A 24682-nucleotide genomic window follows, 5' to 3' on the forward strand; every position below is an offset into this window, starting at 1 on the left:
TGTAGAAGAAGAGCTGAAGAAATACACATACGGTAATGTACACCAACCTGAGCTGGCGTACATTGCCGTATGTATAATTGCATTTTCAGAATTTCTTAAATTGCGGTATAGATCAGTACCCATACACATTTCTTGGGTTTTTACCTAGGAGCAGTAGCCTTAGAAACTGAAGGAGGGGAGGCTGTCGTGTCACGTACCACTCAGGTGTCAACTTGCTCACCAGGCGCTCATTGCACCACTTGTGACCTGGGACAGTTGGAAAGATACAGAAGACATAGCTCTTAAACCTGAGATCAAGCATAGTCGTCAAAATGTAGTGATCCGAATTCAAGATGTTGATAACTCTTCGAAAGTTGAGGGCCAGTTATAGCTTGTCAAAGTCAAATAATTGGATGAAGTCATTCTAAATGAATAAATATCCATTGTAATAGTGTTTGGTGCAATTGCGATTAGTACGCTATGTCGTACCAGTGTTAATTATGCAATTGCACAGGTAAACAAAGCAAATACACTTATATTCACACCAACATTTCTAAATAGTTCACTTTTAACAAAGTTCCAACTCACATTATTTTATTATTAAGACTTAGAGATTATTTATACACAGATAAACCTACATTAAAGATATTTATGGTTCCTAAGAAGTGTATGGTGTTTGGTCTTATATTAATCCACATTTTACCAGCAGGAATTCGATATCATTGGAGAAGTGATCGCACATAGCGGTCGCTAGTTATGAGTAGTATAAGATTAATTCTCATAGATGCTCTGTTAATGGATTAGTTAAAGCAGATTTTAGGAGAATCTCTGAGGCAAGACATGCGCACAGCTGGTGGAGTAAGTTGCCCCCACCTTTGGAGAAGAATCATTTGAACTGACCTGTGACATTCTGACCTGTGACCTGTGACTGTGCATTCTACTGAAACATCATAAACCCTGAACCAATGAAGAACTAGCTTAGTGTTATCTCTGTATACATTGTGACATTATCACTGTTTTTTTCAAGCCAAACTGTATATAAACTCGCCACTGGTACAGTAACAGCCTCTTTGACCACAGACTTCAGGATTGAATGACTGTTACTGGATACAGTGTGCAAGCATAATGTATCGGTTACACTTTCTTGTATTTTGTTATACATATATATATATATATATATATATATATATATATATATGATAGAAACGGACATTACAAGCTAAGATACTAAAATTGCTATTTAAGAGAGTGTATAGTGAAATACAAAAGGGAATAAATATTACATGAATAAAACATATGAGCAATGTCAGATAAATGGATGACAATTACATTTCTAAAGAAGACAATTACAGAACCCTGGTTGGTGTAGTATAAATAAAATAAAAAAAGTAAACAGCAAATTATTATTTAGAACTAGAAATATATTTTTTGCTACCAAAACAGTTGTTGACTTGTAGATTTATTACACTTGTGACAAAATAAAACATATATAGAAATGAAATACAAAAATCAAGTACACACCCAACAAGATCAAAGAAACTAAATTACTTAAATCCATAAATGTTTATATTTCCTTTTTCCTAAATACAATGGCAATTAATGGCAAATTATTTTACCCACCACTATCACTATTCCTAGTTACCAACATTAAACATACAACTGTTTCTAGATTGGCTAAAAGGCAGATAACGCACCTGAAACTATGAAACCCTTCTGAAAAATACAAAGGCAATTAAAACTCTATTGGGGTGGAAAGAGAAAGTACAAAAAGCCATGCCAACAACCGTAACCAGGAGAATATGAAGTATAAAACCTAGATAGACTCTCCTAGGTAGACTCTCCGCAGAGTTATCCAAACCTTCCACATGACAGGGTTAAATGACATTGTGCCACCCAAATGTGAGACCTAAACGTCACTAATTAGAAGAAAATGTGCTCAAATATATATCATTTAAGTCATTTAAATGCTCCACATAGAGAGGGCCAAAGGAGAGTTATGGCCATTGATCCTGCTGTGCTTCAGTTCCCCATTAGTTTTCCGTAAAACAAGAGGCAGATAATATCCCTCAGTTTCAAAGGGAGTCTTGGAGATATACTAATGTTAGTCCAATGGGTTGTGAAAGAGGCAATGCAAGATTTTCCTGTACTTCAGCTTCTAAGTTCAAATGAGAATTTAGTTATTGTCCCTCACCACAGCTTTCAGGCTCAGAGCAACAAAAAACAATAGATATGTTGGGTGTTTATCTTACTCTTCACCTAGGCCCTTAGAAGAAGGCCTGGAGACCCTCCTTTGCATGCCTAGTTCCCCTTGTGTACTTATTGTGCTGGCCAGGCTGAGGCTGGTTTACATTATGATAGGGTTACCCTATGCTACAGATCTCTCTGTTATAGTGTGACCACCCCGTCTGGCAAAACCTGGTGCTGGTTATCACTTTTGCAGGGGGACCTCAAGCTTACTGTTGAGAATACCTTTTAACTCTGAGTGAGGTCAACTATTGTCCTCCTATCAATATACAGTTGTTAAGACCAAATAACAAATGACCTAAAGTGTTATATACATTTATAGAAGTTATAAGCAATTATATTTTAGTCTCTTAGAACTTCTGTCTTTATTTGAACTGTAACAAGTCAGATGCTTTAGATGACAGTTTATGTATAATTTTTTTTGAAAGGTCATTTTTATACATTGCGGAATCTTATAATGGTTTTATATATTTACTTTTGTCTGTTCCGCTCACTGTTAATCCTCATTACACAGTATGTGCATAATTAAGTCAAAGCTGATTGGCTATCGTGAATCTTAATACCAGGACTTATCTATTCACCTCTATTTTTCTGATGAAAGTTCCGGGTAGAACTGAAGCGCGTCAAGGATATGTATTTATTCAACTGGACAGCTTTAAAGTAAATCGAGATTCCTGAGCACCAAGTGAACTGCGTGCATCAAACACACTGCTCTGAAGAACACGTGGAGACAACCCTTTTCACCTAATAGAGTTGAGATGACAATCTTTATTCTGATCAAAGCTTCCCATTTAGTTGGGCATTATTGGAGAGCTTGTGCAGACTTCATTCTCTTGTTTGTGGTGCGACAGCAATTTCTGATATATGATTAAGTGAAACAACAGGAGGGACATATTTTGTTCTGTATGCACACACCACTATGAGAACAGTTAGAACTTTTCTTTCCTTAGATTCCTTCCACTATTGGGACACTAATTACATTTGTTTCACCTAATATAGACTTCCATTATTTACAATCGCTCTGTCGGATATTCACATTGCCTTGTTTTTAATAAACAGTACTGTATATGTCTTGTAATAAACTTATATTTTTATTACGATTAAAGTTCTGTAACATACTAGTTTTAATTATAACAAAATATTTATTTATATTTATTTATTATTTTTGCATATTTTTTTATAGATTGTTTGGAATGCAGTCATATTGTTTTCTTTTTTTCTGGTATGCCACAGTTGCTGCTTCCAACCCCTGTATAGGATCATAGTGACTTACCCTCAAGTAACTAACAAGAATACTCCTTAAATCCTTTACTTTTCCAGAAGATGCTGAGCTTTTAGAAGAATGGAACCAAGCATTAGAAAATTGTTCTTTGTACCTGATGAAGATATTAGTTAGATACAGAGAAAGAAAGTTAAAAGTATTGAAAGTGAGATTGAGAAGCTTAAAGAGGATCTTGAACAATTCAAAAGTGATGAGATATTTGAGGAGAAAGATATGATTATTACTAAGAGGGTGGAAGAGTTTGAAAAAGAACTCATTTCAACCAAAATTAGAAAGTTGAATAGAGATAAAGACGATTACAAATCGAACAGAGTTAGGACATTTCACTGTTTTACTTGAAATAGGTTCTCAAACAGATTGAAGGAAGACATACCTTTAGTACGGTATAGAGATAGGTCCTTTGAAACCAAAATAATGAGATCTAACATGTATAAAGAGATCAATGTTGAGAACACAGGGACAGTGACACATGAAAGAAGGATAACCCAATCTCCATGTAAGAAGCTCCACAATGAGCCTAGATATGATCAAAGAGCTAGACCAAAGAAAGATTCTCTTTTAATAGATATAGAGTTGAGAAGATTTTTTAAGGGAGAGATTACCTGCAGGAGACAAGGAAATTTTTCCATCAGATCCAATATCAGGCCCTAGCAAAGAGAACACTAAAAAGGTTCAGGGATACGCTAGAGGAAAAAGAGGAGGACAAAAATCAGGCCAGAAGAAAAATGCTGAAATAAAGACTGACTGTATCTTTAACCTATCCTCTAAAAATCAAGATAACTCCCAACTATCTCTTTTAAATAAAGGTTTGAGTTTTGCTCCCACGGCCAAACCCAATTTGTTTGAAATTTGTGTAGAATTAAATTGATATACTAGATCTCTCTGCAGGCAAAAATATTTTGCTAATAAATCTTTGAAAAAGAAAAAGATTTATGAGAATGTAACATCTATTGTACTAGATAGTGGAGATGTAGAAAGCCTTAGAATGTTGAAAGATCTTAAGAGTGAAAGTGCATCTGAAGGATGTGAATCTGAGGAAGAGAGGTTGATTTATTATACTGATAGAATGGAGAAGGAATCTCCCTCTATAAATAGGTTTAAATTGAAATTAGAATTTTACCCAACATCGGTAAACGGTCCACACATTAATTGTTTTTATCAGCTCACAATGGATAGTTTTAAAATCTTTTTGTGAAAAACCACATGATAAATATTCTAATATAAGCTCCTCTGAAAAAAAGAGCTCTATAAGAACTAAAACAGGATCTCTCAATAATCATTAAACAAGCGGACAAGGGGGAGGGGTGGGGGTAAGGGTGCAAGATCGCACTGACTGCGTGAAAGAGGCTTGTAGACAACTGAATAATACAAATTTCTATAGGAGTTTGAGTTCGAACCCTACCATTGAGTTCCATCAAGAATTAAAATCATTATTGAATCGAGCAGCAGATGACGGAGTATTAACTAAGGATAATATAAATTTTAACTCCCTATGTATCCAGTAACAGCGGTATAGTATCATCTTCCTAAACTCCATAAGGATCCAATTACACCTCCGATTAGACCCATTATATTGAGAATTGGGTCCTTCACCTCATCACGGTCATTTTATGTTGATACTTTTCTTCAGCCACCGGTGGTCAAATTAAAATCCTACATAAGAGATTCATTACACTTATTGAATTTGTTACAAGAATTGGAATGGAAGGGGAATTATGCATTTTTAACCCTGGATGTTGAGTACCTATGTAGTAATATCCCACATAAAAAGGAATTGATGTGATAAACAAAATATTATCCAGAGCTGTATTAATGTAAAAGACTCAATGCAAATTCATCAGTGATTCCATCCAATTTATATTATCACATAATTATTTTATATTTGAACTCGATTATTATTTGCAGGTAACGGTAATGGCCATGGGGACCAGGTTCGCGCCAAGTTATGCCAACCTCTACATGAGCGCCTTTGAGGAGACCTGTGTGTGTGGGGTTGGATGACTAGGGCATGGACCTGGTATTCTATGGCCATTATATAGATGATTTATTTATCATTTAGGGTGCACATTCTTTTGTTACAGCTCTTAATGAGAATGATTACAGTTTAAAATTTGTCAGGTATCATGACACATGTATGGACTTTCTGGATATACAGATCAAGGTACAGAATGGGGTATTGGAGACGTGCACCTATAAGAAGAGGTTGGACGTCGCCAACTACCTTCACTATTTAAGTGCACACCACAATGCATGGAAGAAGAATATATCTAAAGGACAGTTGATGTGACTTAAAAGAAACTGTACCAATGATACTCTATTTGAGATACAAGCATTAGATATGCTTAATGATTTAACGGGAGAGTGTATCTGGAGAATCTTTTGAATAATGTTTAAACAAAGTAATGAACATGGACAGAAAACATTAATTGTTAAGGAGAAGAAATAAGTGCATAATATGGACGAGGAAAAAATTAAAGGTGGTCTGGCCCCCATAGCATTCATTTCCAAGTATAATATGAAGCTATGGGAGATCAAAAAGACTATCAAAAAGTTCTATCCTATTTTACATCAAGATACTGTGCTGAGAAATGTGTTACCACAGGACCCGAGAATAGTCTTTAAGAAAGGAAAAAATTAAAAACATTTACTAGCTCCCAGTTTATTTAAAAATCACCAAAAAGAGAAGTGTGAAAGTTCAATCTCACAAAATTGTATCCCACAAAAATTAGAGGGTTGCTATGAATGTGGGACTGGGAAGTGCATTACTTATACACATATAATGAATAAAATTACAGAATTTCAACATGGTGATAAAAGTTATAAAATTTGTGGATTTGTCAATTTTAATACATGCTATGTGATCTATTTTTGGAGCTGCAGCTGTAATTTAGTCTATGTAGGAAGATCCACCAGAACACTGAGATCCAGATTCATGGAACCTCAACAAAATATTTTAAATGGGAAAGAAAATCACAGCGTACCCCGCCATTTCAATACCTACCACAATGGAGAGGTGGATAGTTTGATGTTAGTGGGAGTTGAACATATTAAGAGTAAAATAGGTGCAAAAAGCTATGCACCCAAGAAGTCTTCTGGATACATTTATTGAATGCACTGAGTCTGATGAGATTAAATGAGGCCGTAGAATTTAATGAAGTTCTGTCATAGAAAAATATATTATTAAGGTGTCACTGTTTTATAAATATTTTTCATATGGTAATGGAGGTTTTGAAGAGAGCTAACATTAACAATGGAATCTCCCAAAATATGGGAACAAATATTAATAGGGAGACCATAATCAAAATCTAGTTATTAGATCCGAATATTTTTATTATCGGTATTAGATGATTTATCAGAGATGGAATTAATTTGTTTAGATATCTCCCATACGAATAACCTCCCTAAATTCCATCAAGAATAAATATGTACATTTAATTTTTGGTTCTTAGATTTGTATCAAGTTCTATTCTCTGTGAAGGCATGTAGAGTTAAGTAATATTAGGAGGCTTTAAGAACCCACAGGATATGTAGGATATAACCGAATAAATTATTATTATTATTATTCATTTTTATTTATAAGGTGCCGCAAAGTATCCGTAGCACCGTACAACGACAGACAAAGGCACAGTACAAGGTGAAACAGCACAGTACAAGTAACAGTAAGCATTATAACTCTGGGGGCTCAGGCACAGCTAGAAAGAGAGGGAGGGAAAAAGTCAGTACAGGCAGGTAACTTGGACCCAAGGGGGTGGGCACTGATGACAGGTTAAGAGCCAATGAGGGGAGCGGAGAGAAGCGAGAGGAGACAGAGGGCAGAGGGACCAAGAGGAGGTGAGCTGAGTAGCTGGAGAGTGCAGTTAAAAGTGATGGAAACAGGAGGTAGGAGAGCCCTGCTCAAAGGAGCGTACAATCTAAAGGGAGGGGAAGACAGACAGACACATGGATGAGACGGAGAGACGGGAGAAACGGAGACAGAGTCGAGAAAGGGGGAGAAGGGAAGAAGGGATGAGAGAGAGAGGTAACCGACCGGTGGGAGGTTAGGCATGAGACTGGAGGGCTTTAAGAAAAGGTGGGTTTTTAATGTTCGTTTGAAAGAGGACAGATTGGGGGAAGTTCTGATGGAGGGGGGAGGTTGTTCCAATGGAGGGGAGAGGCGCGGGAGAAGTCTTGGATACGTGCGTGAGAAGAGGTAATCAGAGGGGAAAAGAGGCGGCGATCATTGGATGATCGCAGTGGGCGGGATGGAGTATGAATAGAGATAAGGTTAGAGATGTAGGGAGCAGTGGAGTTGGCAAGGGCCTTGTAAGTCAGAGTAAGGGGAAGGGGAGCCAGTGAAGGGCTTGCTAGAGTGGGGAGACAGAGGTGGAACGGCGAGAGAGGAAAATAAGTCTAGCAGCGGCGGTAAGTACAGATCGAAGAGGAACGAGATGAGAGAGGGGGAGGCCAATAAGGAGAAGGTTGCAGATAAATGGATTATTGCATATATTAATTAAATATGAGCATCTAGAAAAAGATATTGATGTTAGAAACCTCTAGTTAAAAACTCTTTTAATCCAGGTCTCTTAATAATCTATATAGAGATAATGTTATAAATGTTTAAAAGATAATTATATAAAGTAAGTGAAGTAACAAATGAGCACATTTGGCTTTGATAATAGAATGATACTGAGCAATTAATACGTGAAAGAATTAATTGTTAAAGAATGCATTTTTATGCATATGTGTGTGTGTATATATTATTTTATTTATAGATATAACAATATGATGTCGCTTGTGATCTGAACAGTTTTAGAATTAATTGATATTACAAAGAACGATATTCTGATATAAGCCATCGGCTTGCTGCTAACTGCAGCTGACAGATAATGAAACAATTAAGTTTGGGCGGATGTTTAAAATGGCGCCCAGGATTTGGAAACTTGAATTTACATTGAATAATCCTCTGAAGAAATCACTTCTAAGTGATGAAACGCGTCAGGTCCAATGATTGTTAATATCTGACCACAAATTACTGCCTCAAGGTTTTTCTATTACCCGCAATCTACCTTGTTTCTGTAAGATTCATACGAAAGATGTAGCAACAGATACCTTTGTGAGGTTATATCTGATCACCGCTCACAGCAGCGGCGTGTCATTGGTCAAATATATCCCAAATAAGTGAGCCAAATATCATGGAGGTCTGTTATTAAGACCAGGAGAGTGTCGGGGGCTTTGCATATACACTCCCCGCGAAAGATGCAGCAGCAGACACCTATGGGTGGACACATCTGATCACCACTCACGGCAGCGGCGTGTCACTGGATAATACTTTCTAAATAAGTGAGCTGAATAACGTGGATATTCGCATCAAAGAAAGTGCCGGTGGTTCTACATACACAGTATTTTATTAATTTTTATATTTGCTAAATTGGATACCATATGAACAATAAATATACAGTGACGATTTCCATTGTTGATCATAAAGCTGCTTTTTTAACAACAGAAGCGGTATCTGCAGCATTGCGCATAATAGACCTATTAACTACATCACTCCCTGAGTTATGCACATCTCTAGGAGGGTTAAGACTAGAGATGCTCACTGACCCCCATGTTTTGGTTTTGGTTTTGCAAAATCGCCCTTGCGTGTTTTGGTTTTGGTTTTGTTTGCTTTTGTTTTGCAATTTTGTTTAAAAATCAATGTTTTTGGGCATAAAATAACCTAATTTAGTGCTCCACCTGTTTCTTGGATAAGTAAGGTAATTCTAAAGCTAATAAATTAGGAAGAAAACAGTTTAATCCCTGGTAGGCCGTCCTTAATTCTCCACACAAACCTGGTTGTCTTCCTCTTCATCTTTGCTTATTGGCAATGCAGCCATCGTCTTTGGGTGTATATTACACCCTCCACTTGTAGTTGAATAGAAAAAAAGCAGCCTGCATAGACTGTGGAATTAGAAAGTAAAAATAAATGGACCACGGTAGTTTGGTGGATATATATGCCCCCCCCTACCCTCCACTTGTAGTTGGATAGATAAAAAGCAGCCTGCATAGACTGTGGAATTAGAAAGTAAAAATAAATGGACCACGGTAGTTTGGTGGCTATCTATGCCCCCCCCCCCACCCTCCACTTGTAGTTGAATAGAAAAAAAGCAGCCTGCATAGACTGTGGAATTAGAAAGTAAAAATAAATGGACCACGGTAGTTTGGTGGCTATCTATGCCCCCCCCACCCTCCACTTGTAGTTGAATAGAAAAAAAGCAGCCTGCATAGACTGTGGAATTAGAAAGTAAAAATAAATGGACCACGGTAGTTTGGTGGCTATCTATGCCCCCCCGCCCTCCACTTGTAGTTGAATAGAAAAAAGCAGCCTGCATAGACTGTGGAATTAGAAAGTAAAAATAAATGGACCACAGTAGTTTGGTGGCTATCTATGCCCCCCCCCCCCCCGCCCTCCACTTGTAGTTGAATAGAAAAAAAGCAGCCTGCATAGACTGTGGAATTAGAAAGTAAAAATAAATGGACCAAGGTAGTTTGGTTTCTGTCTGCATCAGACCCCCTCTCCACTATGAGTAAAATAGTAAACTATTCAGCCAATATAGAGTCTAGAATATAAATAGAAATTGAGAAAGGCAATTTGGTATCTGTCTGCATTATAATCATCAACATCATCATTAGTGCCCTCGTCGCCTACACAAATCTCCCCCTTGTCCTCTTCTAACTCAAAAGTGGCATCCTCAATTGGTGTATCACCGACTACACTCGGGCTGTTAAGGCACACATCAGCAGAACTGCTGAAAGGAACCTTCTTTATGGGTACACTGTCACTAACAGAATGCTCACGATTAGACATACCACTGGTGGATGGACTCTCCCCAGGGATTGGTGTCATTTCTGATTCAGAGCATTCATTATCCTCTAATGCCTTACTGTTTTCTTGCAGCTTGGCTTTCACGCGTAACAGTACTTGTGCACCACTTTTAGACTCCAAATTACTTGGTTTTGCTTTGTCATGAGTGTCCGTACAAGAAAAAGGCTCAATAACATTTTTTGATCTGCCACTAATAAAGAAAGGCCAAGGCCTCATTCTTTCTTTGCCACTGCGTGTGTAGAATGGCATGTTGGCAATTTTTTTTTCATCGGCAGTTAACTTTTGCTCAGTTACACTTCTTTTGTGCTTCAACACGGTAAATTTATTTTGGGTGTGTGTTTTTTTGACTGCTTTCAAAAGACTGTGTAGTTTGACATCGCCTTTCCCAGATGACGTACTGGGAACACTACCATCAGGACTGGTGACAGAACCTGGTTGCTGATTCTGCTCATATGTGGACTGCTTTGGGTCCATTATGAGGCCAAAGCACTTGTAGTGCTACAAATTGTTTTAGATACTGCTGACAAATATGACTGTTGACAGCCAGAAAAATTAATGCAAAAGAATGGGGGACACCCCAAAAGCACTTGGGAGTGCTAAACATTATTTTTCAGATTGCTGACAAACAGGACTTTTGACAGTCAGAAATATTAATGCAAAAGAATGGGGGACACCCAAAAAGCACTTGGGAGTGCTAAAAATTATTTTTTAAATCTGCTAACAGATAGTAGTTTTAACAGCCAGAAATATTAATGCAAAAGAATGGGGGACACCCAAAAAGCACTTGGGAGTGCTAAAAATTATTTTTCAAATCTGCTGACAGATAGTACTTTTGACAGCCAGAAATATTAATGCAAAAGAATGGGGGACACCCCAAAGCACTTGTAGTGCCAAATATTGAAAAAAAAAGACTCCTCTATCCTCCTCTCTTCTCTATCGATTGTTATCAGAATTGGAATCAAAATTGTATTGTCTGTCCTTGCTCTAATCAGCCTGCGACTACACCCTGCTCTCTCCCTCTGTCAAATGGCGATGGATTGCTGTGGAGGCAGGTATTTATAATTTTCAAGTATCGCGCAAACCGAGCCCCGAGATCTGACGACGTCACAATGACGTTCGGCCTCGATTTGGATTCCGAGCGGGCGGGAGAGTACCGAGCCGAGCAGGCTCGGTACTCGGATAGGCAAAGTTCGCCCATCTCTAGTTAAGACACATTTGAACATACCTACTCATTTGGCAGTTCACTTATAAATATATAGAGCAAAAGTTAAAATGCTTTTGTGACGAGGTTTGGTTACGGATTTTTTGGGATCATCATATATATACCCGAGGTGAATGATATCCAGGGATATGGACTACTACTGAACAAATACTCCTTTTATTATAAAAACTAATATTTTTTCAAGGAGATTAACGCTACTTGAGATTTTCATGCTTTTCTATATATTAATGTAGATCAGTGCACTGATCAAGAGATTTATAGTGATTATGTGTTGTACATTTTTTATTTTTTTGTTTTTATACATATCTTATTATTAAATGTATAGTTTATATATTTGAGCTTCACGCATTTATTCACAACTGAGTGAGTACTACTCTCAGGGCTGTGGTTCTTTTTCTAACTAACAAGAATACGTAACATTTAATTTATTAATTTCTTTCACAATATGGAGGCTTTGACTATTTTACATGTGAAAAAAATTAAAAAATAGTATTTTAGCTTTAATTATTCTTTAAACAGTATTTGTGAAATGGTTGTTCAAAACAAAACATTAGAGCTACTCAGGTGAAATTCACAGTTACTATTATCATAGGGACAACATTTTAAAGAGGTACTTATACTGATGTAAGGAAATATGTCATTCTGGGTACCAGGAAAAAGTTGGATACTGTGTCTCACTCCCCCTCAACTTGTAAGTATGATAATACAGAGCCCTACAAACATAAATATGATATGGTAACCTCTGCATAACTACACGGGGCACAGAACATAATGGTGTAAGATGAAAGAGGGCAACACATATGCTAGACCCCCAATGGTGGTTTGGTCCAGTGGGTTGCACCCAGAGGCTGGTTGGCACATTTTAGTCTGGGAGGGGGGGATTAGGCGAGACTTGGCTCAGCAGCCCATAAGTCAGTGACACAGCCCAAGGTAGTGGGACCGATCCGGGGGCAGATTCCCCCTTCTGAGCCCAGCCAACCCCTGGCTGCACCACTCCATCCTTGGTTGTAACACCACTCGGTACATGCTAAATGGTAAATTGGTATATTTGTGTTCAGAGCAAAAGAATAACAAAACTGTAGATTTTCATTCTTTCAAAAGTTTCTTTTTTAACAAATGGGTGAGAAAATAGAGATTAATTTGTTTATAAGATTTTTTGAAGGTGTCTGAGGGTCACAGTTGGGAACTACTGGTCTTAAGCTGTAAACTTAAATCTATTTACAAAAGCAGCAGCTGTTGCATGTGTGATAAAATGTCTGTAGGGCTTAATGTCTCTCGCTTTCTTTTAAACACAGAAATCTTTATTTATAATTATCAGACACTACAACATATAGACCGCCATTATTAATCAGTCAGTGAAATGTTGGTTGCATTTAAATCAATAAATAATCCTGAATATGACGGATAATGAACTTGTGTGTATAGTGATATCCTTAAAAGACTTTTGTGATGTTTATGTGGCAGCTGCTGACTTACATGCTTTCTGTGAATAAATCTTGGGACAGCATATATTCTTGGCTCACAGTGGTGAAACTTGGCAGCCTTCAGCCATTATCTAGTCTTGTAACAGGTGGCTGCAAAGTGCACCAAGAGATTCATTCTTTTTTTGGGAAGGGGATAAATGTGAACACTGGTTACTAGAAGAACTTTTTATCAGTGGTTTACCTCATCATAGATCCATCTTTTCATAGCTATAATTAGATTAATACCACCTTATAAGAGGTCTATCTATCTATCTATCTATCTATCTATCTATCTATCTATCTATCTATCTATCTATCTATCTATCTATCTAGTGATCACTTTATTAGGTACATCTATTAAATAGTGAGTTGCTACCCTTCTTACCCTCAAAACAGCCGAATTTGATGGGCCATGGAATAACAAGGATTCAGAGGTGTTGTACAGGGTCCAAACCCATCTTAACCACATTTTTAATATAGCACTAGTTGTTCTACTCTCATATTCCACTTTCAGGTCCTTGATATAATTGAAATCTAGTGACTGGAACTATTATTGCTGGAATTTACTAATTAGTACATGACTACTATGAAGGAATGCACCTGTATTTGAATGCTGTTTATATGTCCTGTGGCTTGTACACATTGCTATACTCATTGAAATGATAAAATTCTTGAAAACAAACTGCACTTCACCTCATCATATCCTAATTTTCATATAATCATGAAATAGTAGGAACTGGTATTCATCAAGCAAAGTAAGGTTTTACTAGTTTTCCAACATAAAGTGTTTATGCTCCTTACCCCACTCTGGTCACTAGCTTAATTGGAACTTTTTTTTGTTGTTGGAATTTTTGTTTCCAAATCCCAGCAATAAAAATGCACAGCAGGTACAATTATTTATTTTGTTACCACTTTTGTACTTAGCTGTGTAGTGCACTTACTGTACCGCCTCACAAATTATTTAAGCTGCTATCTGCCATATTCATAAATGGTTTGATTTTTTACCACAGGACAGTTATTGGCAGGATGTTATTTGTGTGATTGCTTATTCTTTATGTATTCTTTACTTAATATTTTTTTATATACTTGTATACGCTGTCATGTATGGAAACTTCAGCATTGTTACTGTTGTTGATACACTCAAGTTGGGTGAATCAGCATGAGTTTAGTCCCCTATATTTTATGTGCTGTCCGTTATCCCTGTTGGTACCTAAACACCACTTGTTGCACATATGGTATGTTTATTGACTGAAAAGTTAAATAGGATGAGCACATTTATCTATAAAACACAGATCTACTTGAAAGGACAATGAATAAAGTAACAAAAAAAAAAATCGCACCATGCTAACACCCATATTCTTTCAAATTAGAAAAAGCTGCCATCTTCAATCTTTAAGTTTCCCAAAAGCTGAAGCGAGAATAATCATATTTGTAGTTAAAAAAGTGAAAAAAATGCATAAATGGTTAAAGTGGTTTTCTTATTTATGTGTTTTATTATTGTGTTCTCAAACAGATGGATAATTTTCTCTCATGACAACAAAATCATGGGGTAAATGTATCAAACGGCGATTGTGGCAAACCACCGATTTTCAGCGCCATTGCCGGTTAGAGTTAAAACAGCAATTTAGTTAAAGGCAAAAGTTAACTTTAATAAAATTGCCGTTTTAATTCTAGCCAGCAATATCTTCAAAAATCGTTGATTTGCCTAAATCACAATTTGATACATTTACCTCCATGTCTTAACATAAGAATTACATTTTAACACTACATTTTATATAGTGAACAGTTTTGGGAGATTATTCTGACACAATGAGCTTCCTATAGTAATAACGGAAAGTGAAATTAAACTAATATGGAATTGATATCACAGGACCACTGGCTTTGCATTTTATTGGTTCTGCACCTGTTAAACTATGTTTTAAATAAGTCATCCAATAATGCCATAAAAAACACTAACAAAAAATCAAATCACACCAGTTAAGGATAATTTCAAGAAAATAAATTCTTCTTTAATTACATAGTGATATTCAATCTTGCCATTTCTAGGCCAGTCTAAATGCAGTCCAATAATCCCTTGAAATTACCCTAATATGCACAGTCAGATTCTTCAAAAGCAGAAGAGAAATGTCTGACCCACTCGCACAGCCAGTAATATTTACAAGCAAACAAGAGGATTACCACCGGGCATGTATGAGGTTCTGGGTTGCCAGTACATTAGCTTCCCCCATAGTGCACATAATAAATAAAGACTAAAGATATAATTTAGAATGCTGCAAACCTCTTCAAGTAATTATCTTGCTTTAAACATAACAGTCATGACACATTAATGAATATACGTTTTGTGACCTTGCCACTGCAAGATCATCTCATCCCACTACCTATACAATCATCCTACTGATATTACTATTGTCTAAGCCCAACCAAGTTCATAGCTATTCCAGAACTTGGTTACTTAATTTGTTCATGCTGGGCCTGATTCATTAAAAAATGAGTAACTTTGCACTTCGGCAAAACAATGTTACAATGGAGGAGAATGCATATTTAAAATGTGATGGCAGATTTATAGTTGGGGTAAGGCATGTCCTAGATTAACTTTAAATTTAAATTTAATTTGCATCCCTTGCATTGTAACATGGTTTTGACCAGGAGAATATTTACTTTTTATTCTGCCTTACTTTCCTTAATGAATCAGGCCTGCTGTATTTAATTCTAGATGAGTAAATCTACTATGTGATAAGCAATTCTACAACTACACTAGAAATCATTTTTTATTTTGGATTTTTTTTTAAACATGCAAAAATCTGTAACATTTTCTTTTCTGAAGCAATTAATAAATATGCCATTTTTACAATCTTGATAAAGCAAATAGACTCATTGGAAAGCATTAGATTCTACTATTTTAATGAATACACTCCTGATAGACCACTACAGTTCTCTGCAGAATCCTTGTTATCCTATATCTGAAAGTCATATATAAAACTGGCTTTTTTAGTAGAGCATTGAGGAAAAATAACATCTATATGAAAAATATACAATTTAGGTTGCTATTTATCGCTAATTGCATTTACCATGGAAATCATAATTTATGTATCCTGATTAAATGCAGAAGATAAAGTATTTTCTTTCGAAGTTATATGTATTGTGACTGCACTTCATTAAGCTACTCCATGCTTTTTACAATGTTTTATTCAACATCACAGAATTAGAGATATAATTCAGATGAGGTCCTTTCTAATTAACTAACCTGCTGATTTTCAAGGCTTTTGTTTAATTTATGAAATTCTAGTAACTATTTGGCAAACTTTTAGAAATGGCGCAGAAGTAATTATTTTTTCCTTTGAGGACTTGAAACATATATTGTGAGTTTACACTTAGATTTCTTAAGAGATCATCAAAATCTGTATGTGCCAAATTTTGCTATTTATGACTGGATTAGTTGACCATATGTGATACTATTCTCAATAGTAGTGTTGTTAGTTAGTAGAGCCTAACACCAATTGCAGCGAAGACATTTCATCACCATTTATTTATAAAGCACCACCAATTCTGCGGCAGTGTACAAAGAACATTTGTCATTAACACCAGTCCCTGCCCCACTGGAGCTTACAGTCTAAATTCCCTAAGACAGACAAACAGACACACACACACACGTTCATTTTGTCAGCAGCCAATTAATCTCTGGAATCGAACTAATGACCCCAAGTACTAACCACTAGGCCACCGTGCTGCCCATAAGGCATTTGTTTTGAAGCAATTTCAAATGTAATACAAAACAAGCAAAAACATCTCTTTCTGAGTGTTCACTATTTACATGACATCATAAATATTATTCTATGCACATTATAGAAAGTATTATATAACCTTATTTAACCTTATTTAAATTTGGCAACATTTTGGCTATACTTTTGTCCAGTATGTGACATAATCAAAGCTTCATATCCTAACATTGTCAGCTTTGTCAATGGAAATAATTTTTATATGTCTTAAAGGTGAGTAGATTTGGGGACTTACCTAATTACTGGTAAGGGGTTTCCTGTCACTCTGCATTCCAAACTCACTCTACTCCCCTCAGCCACTTCTTGACTTTTAAGCTTCTGAATAAATCGAGCAACTGAAGGAGGAGAGTAATATTTATTAGTCTGACTGTGTGTTGCTTCTACTTCGGTCTGCTTGGTTTGCTTCTCTATTTTGTCTAATCTTTCCTTGGTATCTTTTACAGTTGTCACTGCCGTTGTTTTAACTTCTTGCTGTGGTTTCATTTCACTTTCAATGATTGTGGGATTAATAGTTATCACCTTGTCCTTTTTTGGAGAGAGATATCCACTATCGGGGGAGGAAGAATCGCCATTTGGTCGCCTATCTCTTGCTTTACTAGTCTCTCGAAATATTGCAGAGAGTTCTTCAATAAAAGTAGCTGCCTTTTGACACATGTCACTTTGAGCACCAGCTTCCCTGTTAAATGATTTCGTTCTGGCTTTTGGAATTGGAACGGTGGTTAAGCCGCTTTTACCTTGATGTTTGGAAGCTTTTTGGGCTTGCAGGGTCCGAATTATACTTGGACTAGTGGTTAGAAGTGGTGATATCATTCCTCGAACATTTGCAACCACTGGATTAGTAGCAGCATTGGCTCTTCCTGATTTAGTAAGCACAGTGTCCCTTTTCCTGAAGTTTTCTGAGGCAGAGTTACTTATTTTTAGTTCCCTAAAAGACCTGTCAGGTAGGTTAGCATGAGAAGACTTCAAAACATGCCCATGGGTTGGATTCTGAGACTGGGGGCCTGAAAAGGCTTCACGTGCAATGTCAAGGCTCTTGTTCATTTCCTCTTGACTAAGAAATGCAGAGAGTTCTGGGACATCAATGGCCTCTCCCTGCAAGTCTGATAAAGAATCATAGAAGGAGTCATGGGATGAAGCTTCTGACATGTTTCCAGATAGACAGTTTTTTGCTTTTCTCTCATCGGAGTAGACATCTTTAATCAAAAGAGAAACGTCTAAAGCTTGATCCAGGTCACTGTTTGCCATCCTGAAAGGCTGTTCTAGCACAACAAGAAATATACACAGTTTCAGAGTATGTTTCAATATCTAACAGTTGAAAAACATCTCCCTATAATGTAACGAAGTACCTCACTATCTCACATATCTTACAATACAAAAGTTATACACTTTAACAATAAGCAATTTATTATTACATATTTTTATTTATATTATTTATTAACATTTATTTATATAGTATCAACATATTCCGTAGCACTTTAAAATTGAGAACAAGCACAGTAATAAAATAAACTGGGTATTGATAGACAGAAACAATCTATAATGTTAAAAAATGAGAACCAGCCCTTCTTATGCAATAAATATTAGTTACAGAAAAATTGACATAATAATCATCATCATCTATTTATTTATATAGCGCCACTAATTCTGCAGCGCTGCACAAGTCATTTATGTTTAATATATAACTTTGTTTTATTTTAAATTTAGTCCTAGTCAGAAATTATTGTATAATGAAATAATGATTTAATTAGTCAAAACATATACTAATTTACAAGTATTAATATGTATTTAGTTGCTAATATATGGTTATGTTTGTTTCAATGCCAACAATTTACTACATTATTACAAATATTATGCTAATAAATTAGCTGTTTTAAAACATTGCTCTCACTTTTCCAAGTTCTACAACATTACAATAATATTTATTGTTGTAAGATTCATCTCAATATATAATAAGACTATATAGTTTAATTGCAATTATAATCATATAATGACATATCAATTTGGATATAAAGAAATAGCACTTACCTAAAAATCCTGTTAGAGTGGAATAAATGCTCTTAATGAAGAGAAAGAGATGTGCAGCTATACATTAAGTATTGCTTTGTCCCCACAGCACTCATGAGGTGACCGTGGAATGGAACTAGCATCTGTTCCCACAGGACCATGTCATTCTTCCTCCAGTCAACTATATTTGGTAACTGATCTCATGTTTCAGTGAACTGCTATCTGGAATTCCAAGAGAAAGGCTGTTGGGTCTTGCTGAAATAACCTCACCGACACTTGCCTCTCAGATATCGGAGGGACTGTATGTTTCATTTTATTATCTACAGAAGGGTTTCAGCATTTCTACTCACAGGAAGAGATTTGAGCTCTTAAACATCTTTCATGAAAATATATTCTGTATATCACTACATAAAAATATGCTAGAAATAACACAGGCTTGTTTTTACAATATAATCCTATGTTTAGTACAGTACAGTTTATGTAACAGAAGTAGTAGTTGATTTTTATTGGATCCTTTCTCCAATTTGGCTTTGCAGGGTGATCTAGGCTAGCAGCCAAATTATCCAGTGAAAATTGTGGAGTTGTAGTGTTAAGTAGTATAATAATCGGTGGGGAGGGGGGCTTGTTTTTTGTATATTGTCCTAAAGTAGTGCTGTCTTTTTTTCTGGTAGTAACAGTGTAGCAGCAATTATTATACATATGCAAAAATCTCAATACCACTGGACTAATAGAAAAACCATAACGCAAATATATTAACAAACTCTCTAATTTCTCTCTCTTTGCCTTATAATACAAAAACAGTGCTCACTTAAGTTTGGAAGTCGTTCCGGAACCGTACTATGTATTGTCCTGCTGAGAGAGACCCTTGATGGAGAGCCAGGAGACTAGAAGCAGCGGTAGAAACACAGCCTGCTTCAAAAGCTTTCTAAAAATTTTCAATGAAAACCGTGGAATTTTGGAGAACTGCTTCATCTCGCTCCCAGAGAGGAGAGGTCCAAGCAAAAGTCTAACCGGTGGGAAGGGAAATGGTATAGGCTACCTTAGTTATCTCAGAAGCAAAGTTCTTAGGAGCTAGCTCTAATTGGATTGCTCATTGGTTCAAAAAACCTCAGCATTTCTTTGGGTCGCCTTCATAATCCAGGGCCAGTATAGAAAGACCCCTAGAAAAGGCGGTGCTGGCGGAGGAGTAGAAACTGAGGAGGAAACAGTCTCAGGTGGTGTGGCTTGGTGGGTGGATAGAGAACCTTGCTGGGAATCCAGCAAGGCGACTACTCCTTGAATGCACTTTAAGAGCTGTGCTTGGTTGGATTCTGGCTGATCCACTCGCTGGGTCAAAGGGAGCAGGAGATCGCGAGCATAGGGTTCACTTTGTCCATCCATGGTTGCAGAGGATACTGTCACAAACTGAGGATTGAATGGAACCACTTGCAGATATTATCGCAACTGAACAAGGAGGCGCGGAGTCTAATGCATCCATGGTATTCACCAGGGAACCCCGCAAGGGAGTATGGACTTGTCTGCAAGGAGTGTGCAGGTTGCGGTTCTCCCAGTCACCAGCAAAGTGGTAGGTTAGAGAAGTCAAACCATCAGGGTCAGAACTAGCCAGGCAGCGCGGTAAAAGGGATATCCAGAGAATGGTCAGGGAAAGCCAGAAGTCAGAACCAGAGAGATCTGAATGAGCCCAAATCACAATCCAAAATGAAGGTCAGGAAACAAGCTGGGACTGGAGCAAAAAGTACACAGGAGCAGGAAAGCAGGATACAGGTGCGCTGAACAGGCAGAGAAAATTCTGGAGCTAGGTTTGACCTAATACTCTGGCACCCTAGTGGTTACAAAGCCTTCTATTTATAGAGTAGAGAGAGGCCTGATTGGCCAGGGGCAAATTCAAGTGGTCAGTATATCACAGACAGCCGACATGGGAAAAAAGAAGCGTCTCATTGCCTGCTACACAGGCGACCACTATATGCCGGGCCGTAAAGAGAAGTGTCCCGTTGCTAGACAAAAAGACGTGCCCAGCAGGAAGAGGCAGGCGGCTGTCCCCAACATACAGAGGAAGTGTGGGGACGGCTCCTGACACATTCATCCACACCACAGTGACGTGCACACTGTAGGTGAGTTGGCAGAGGCAATACAACAAAACAATTTATTATTTACAACATGGTTAGTTTTCTCTTTGTCGTCTTGTGCTCCAACATATGGTTTGTCCCAGATAACTTGGTTTTATTTTTATGATGGATGTTGAAATTCAGTTCTGATAGACCTATGTCTACTTATGTCTACTATGCTTTTAACTCTTAGGGGGGTATTCAATTGTTGCTCCGGGCGCCGCCAGAACGAGCGCGTTAAATCTATTACCGTTTATACGTTAATATTGCGCGTAATTACCATTCATACGGTAATTTACTCGCTCAATTTCAGCTCGCTGCTCAGGGAGCTGCGAGCTGAAATTGAGCGAGTAATTACCGTATAAACGGTAATAGTTTTAACGCGCTCGTTCCGGCGGCGCCCGGAGGAACAGTTGAATACCCCCCTTACAATGTATTGGTGTTTAATTATTTACAAACAAAAATTCTCATTAAACAAACATGCATTTTACAACACATGAAACAGCAAATAATTGTTATTTACAATTAAATTATTTGTGTTTTCCTTCAGAACAGGAAAATATATATATAACAGGTAAATGGTCGCAAAGAAAATATGTGTATCTTTGTGTTTTAAAAATGGAAAATGACAGCACATAGTGGTTCACAGCTACACAGCACTTTGGCAAGTCAGGCATTTAAGTAGGTCTTAAAATAGCTTCGGACACAGTTCAGAAATAACTTTACATCCTACTAAATGTTCCCTGTGTAGCATTGGCACCTGGAAACTTTGCTTCTCAGTCTTTGCCTTGGTCGCCCTCTATGGTTCTTCAGAAGCTTAATATGATAACAGGCACTATCATGCTAGGTGTCGATGTTATATGTGTACCATAAAAACAAAAAGGGGATGTCCACAATATTTTTTTCTGTTCCAGAACTGCTTTCATAAACATTTAATACAGTTTTACCAGCCTGGATATTACACTGTTTATAACTTAATTTACTGACAATAGCTTATTGTCAGTAGAGCATACAATAGTGCCAAAATTTGCTTGGCAAACTGCATTAAACACTATTGTACATTGGTGAACTACAGGTCCCAGCAAGCCGGGGCTGCAATGAACAGTCTGGGCATGCTTGTTTTTGTAGTACTACAAGCACCAGCATACCCGTGGCTGCCAGGGCATGCTGGCACTTGGGGAAGCACATATTAAAAATTTTAAGTTTAAAAAGAAATCCACTTTTTATGCATCCCATATGCGGAGTAGTTTTGTAGATAGTTGCAGTAAACTAGATTTAGATGATGTTGAGAAGTTACAAGAAAATTGAAAGTGTCTCCAAATCTCAGTAAGAATGAGAGGGGGCACTTAAAGGGCTCAAATCAAATATCAAGATTATCATTAAGCTTGCAGACAAGGAGGAAGTGGTGGTTATTATGAGTAGACAATATTATGAGAAAGAAGTTATGAGACAAATGAATGATATGAAAATGTCCTAGAAAGTAAGAAAAGATCCCACAAATGATACTAATATCAAATTGAAGGAATTAATTTGGGAAATATTGTAAAGAAGTAATCATAGATCATAATGTAGTCAATTATTTGACTGTCTCAGAGTCCTCACTACCTGTTTTGTATATCCTTCCCAATGTACATATTCTTCCCAATGTACATAAAGAGAAAAAAAAACCCTGGTAAGTGTGAGCACCAACTTGCTGACCTCTATTTTATATACCTTTATTGATTACTGTTTGATCACTATTTGCAAACAGTGGTGATAGAAACCAAATAATATCTCAAAGATACAAAAGATGTTTTAAATAAATTGAATGGAATTATATGTTGCCTCTCACATTCAATCTTTGCCCAATCCTTTCACTTATAGCTCTGCAACATTGGCCGCATCAGACCCTTCCTCTCCCAGGATGCCACCTAAACTGTTATCCACTCACTAATCATTTCTCGTCCTGACTATTGTAACCTTCTTCTTACTGGCCTCCCTCGCTCCCATCTCGCTCCTCTTTAATCTATATTTAATGCTGCAGCTAGACTTATCTTCCTCTCTCGCCATTCCATATCTTTCTCCCCTCTGTGCCAAACCCAAACCTTACACTGGCTCCTTTTTCTCTACAGAATCCTTTTCAAACTCCTCAACCTTATGTACAGGGCCCTCTCCAAATCCACTGTTCCCTACATCTCCGAACAATGACCGTCACCTTTCTTCCCCTCAGATAACCACACCTCACTTTCATTTCCAGGATTTCTCCCATGCTGAATCCACCACTGAAATGATCTTCCTTGTTAATTTCAAACAGTCATTGAAAACCAACCTGTTTAGAAAATTCTACCAGTCCTCCCCTCAACCATTTCACTATGTAGTATAACTCATCCTCTTTCATCCTTCATCTCTTCCACTCTTGCTTCTTGCCCTTAGATTCCCTTAAATTGGTTCACACCCATGTGTCAACTGTTTGTCTACCCTTTTCCCTTTAGCTTTGTAAGCTCTAGTGAGCAGGGCCCTCTTCTTTCCTGTTCTCATTACTTATAACTTTTGCTCCCCAGCTACACTGCAAACATCCTCCTTGGGCTCTCTGCCCATTGACTCCACTCCTCCTTTGTCCTCTTTCAGTGGCTCAGGTTTAGGGGATAGGGTTAGGATTATGGTTAGAGTTAACCCTAACCCTAGTATTATTTTAGGGGTTAGGGTTAGGATTAGGATTAGGGTTAGGGTTAACCCTTACCTTACCTCATAACCTTAATACCCCTATTGTTAGGAACTCCCAAGCCAGTACAATGAAACTCGGGGACTACTCTGAAGGCCCGGTGTTCGCTGGAGCCCCTAGTGGTGGGGACAAACTTGGCTGCGGGCCGACCGAGGGTCGAGTAACGTATACTGACTTAAGGAGTACCCAGGAGTGGAGTGATTGGCAGACAGTAGCGGGCAGGAAAACCAAGGTCAGAGGTCACAAGCACAGGTACGAAAATCCAGGGACAAGCGAAAGGTCAGGTGCACAAGCAAAGGAGCAGAATCCGGTATTCAGGCAAATGGTCAGGGTCAAAAGCGAAGGTTCAGTGGTCCAGGAACAAGCAAAGGTCATACACGGGAAGTCAATCAAAGGTAACAATCACCAAGCAGAGAGAGAACAAGCAGGCAGCAGAACTGAGGACAGGACGCTATAACCGGCAGTGAGGCTCTGATCTCACTGCCTTAAATAGCACTAGGAGCCAATCAGGACAGAGGAGGGTAGGGCTGAGAATCAGCCTCAGGAGGCAGCTAATTAATCACTAGCCAGAACTAGCATAGGAAATAACACAACCAGGAAGCATGTATAAAAATAAAAGTGAACAGTTTAAATCATATAGGAGCTCCCCCTGGTGTACACCCTCCCACATCTACATCTATGCCACAAGAATAATAACAGAGCACAGAATCTAAAGCACACGCCCGGCTGCTAGTTCACGCTTAGATGTGACATACAGCCGCGGCTCGTGACAGTACCTCCCCCTTGAGGAGGGGTCAAGGCACCCCGACATCCAGGCTTAGAAGGAAACTTCTTAAAAAATTCCCTAAGTAGTTTCTCAGCGTGGAGACGCTTCTGGGGTATACAAGTTCGCTCTTCTGGGCCGTAACCCTTCCAATGGACTAGGAACTGGACCTGCCCTTGAACCTTCCTTGAGTCCAGAATTTTTTCAATGATGAACGCGCGGTCTCCATTAATAAGCAGAGGCCGAGGTCTTTTAGAGGAAGATTGACTGTGTTTGCTGGGAGCAACGGCTTTTTTCAG

The 24682-nt window shown here is 37.7% G+C and overlaps 1 protein-coding gene across 1 annotated transcript in view; it reads right to left on the reverse strand.

The window, feature by feature from the left end:
- The window catches only part of PALLD (palladin, cytoskeletal associated protein), a 291751-nt gene extending 273682 nt beyond the window's left edge, over positions 1-18069 (reverse strand). Inside the window, exon 1 of the mRNA XM_075197829.1 lies at positions 17046-18069. Within this exon, the coding sequence (XP_075053930.1) occupies positions 17046-18055 (1010 nt within the window). The 5' untranslated portion in view covers positions 18056-18069. The remainder of the gene's footprint in view (positions 1-17045) is intronic.
- Positions 18070-24682: the final 6613 nt, after the last annotated feature.

This window comes from Mixophyes fleayi, chromosome 1, assembly GCF_038048845.1.
Source record: "Mixophyes fleayi isolate aMixFle1 chromosome 1, aMixFle1.hap1, whole genome shotgun sequence".
Classification (NCBI taxonomy): Eukaryota; Metazoa; Chordata; class Amphibia; order Anura; family Limnodynastidae; genus Mixophyes; species Mixophyes fleayi.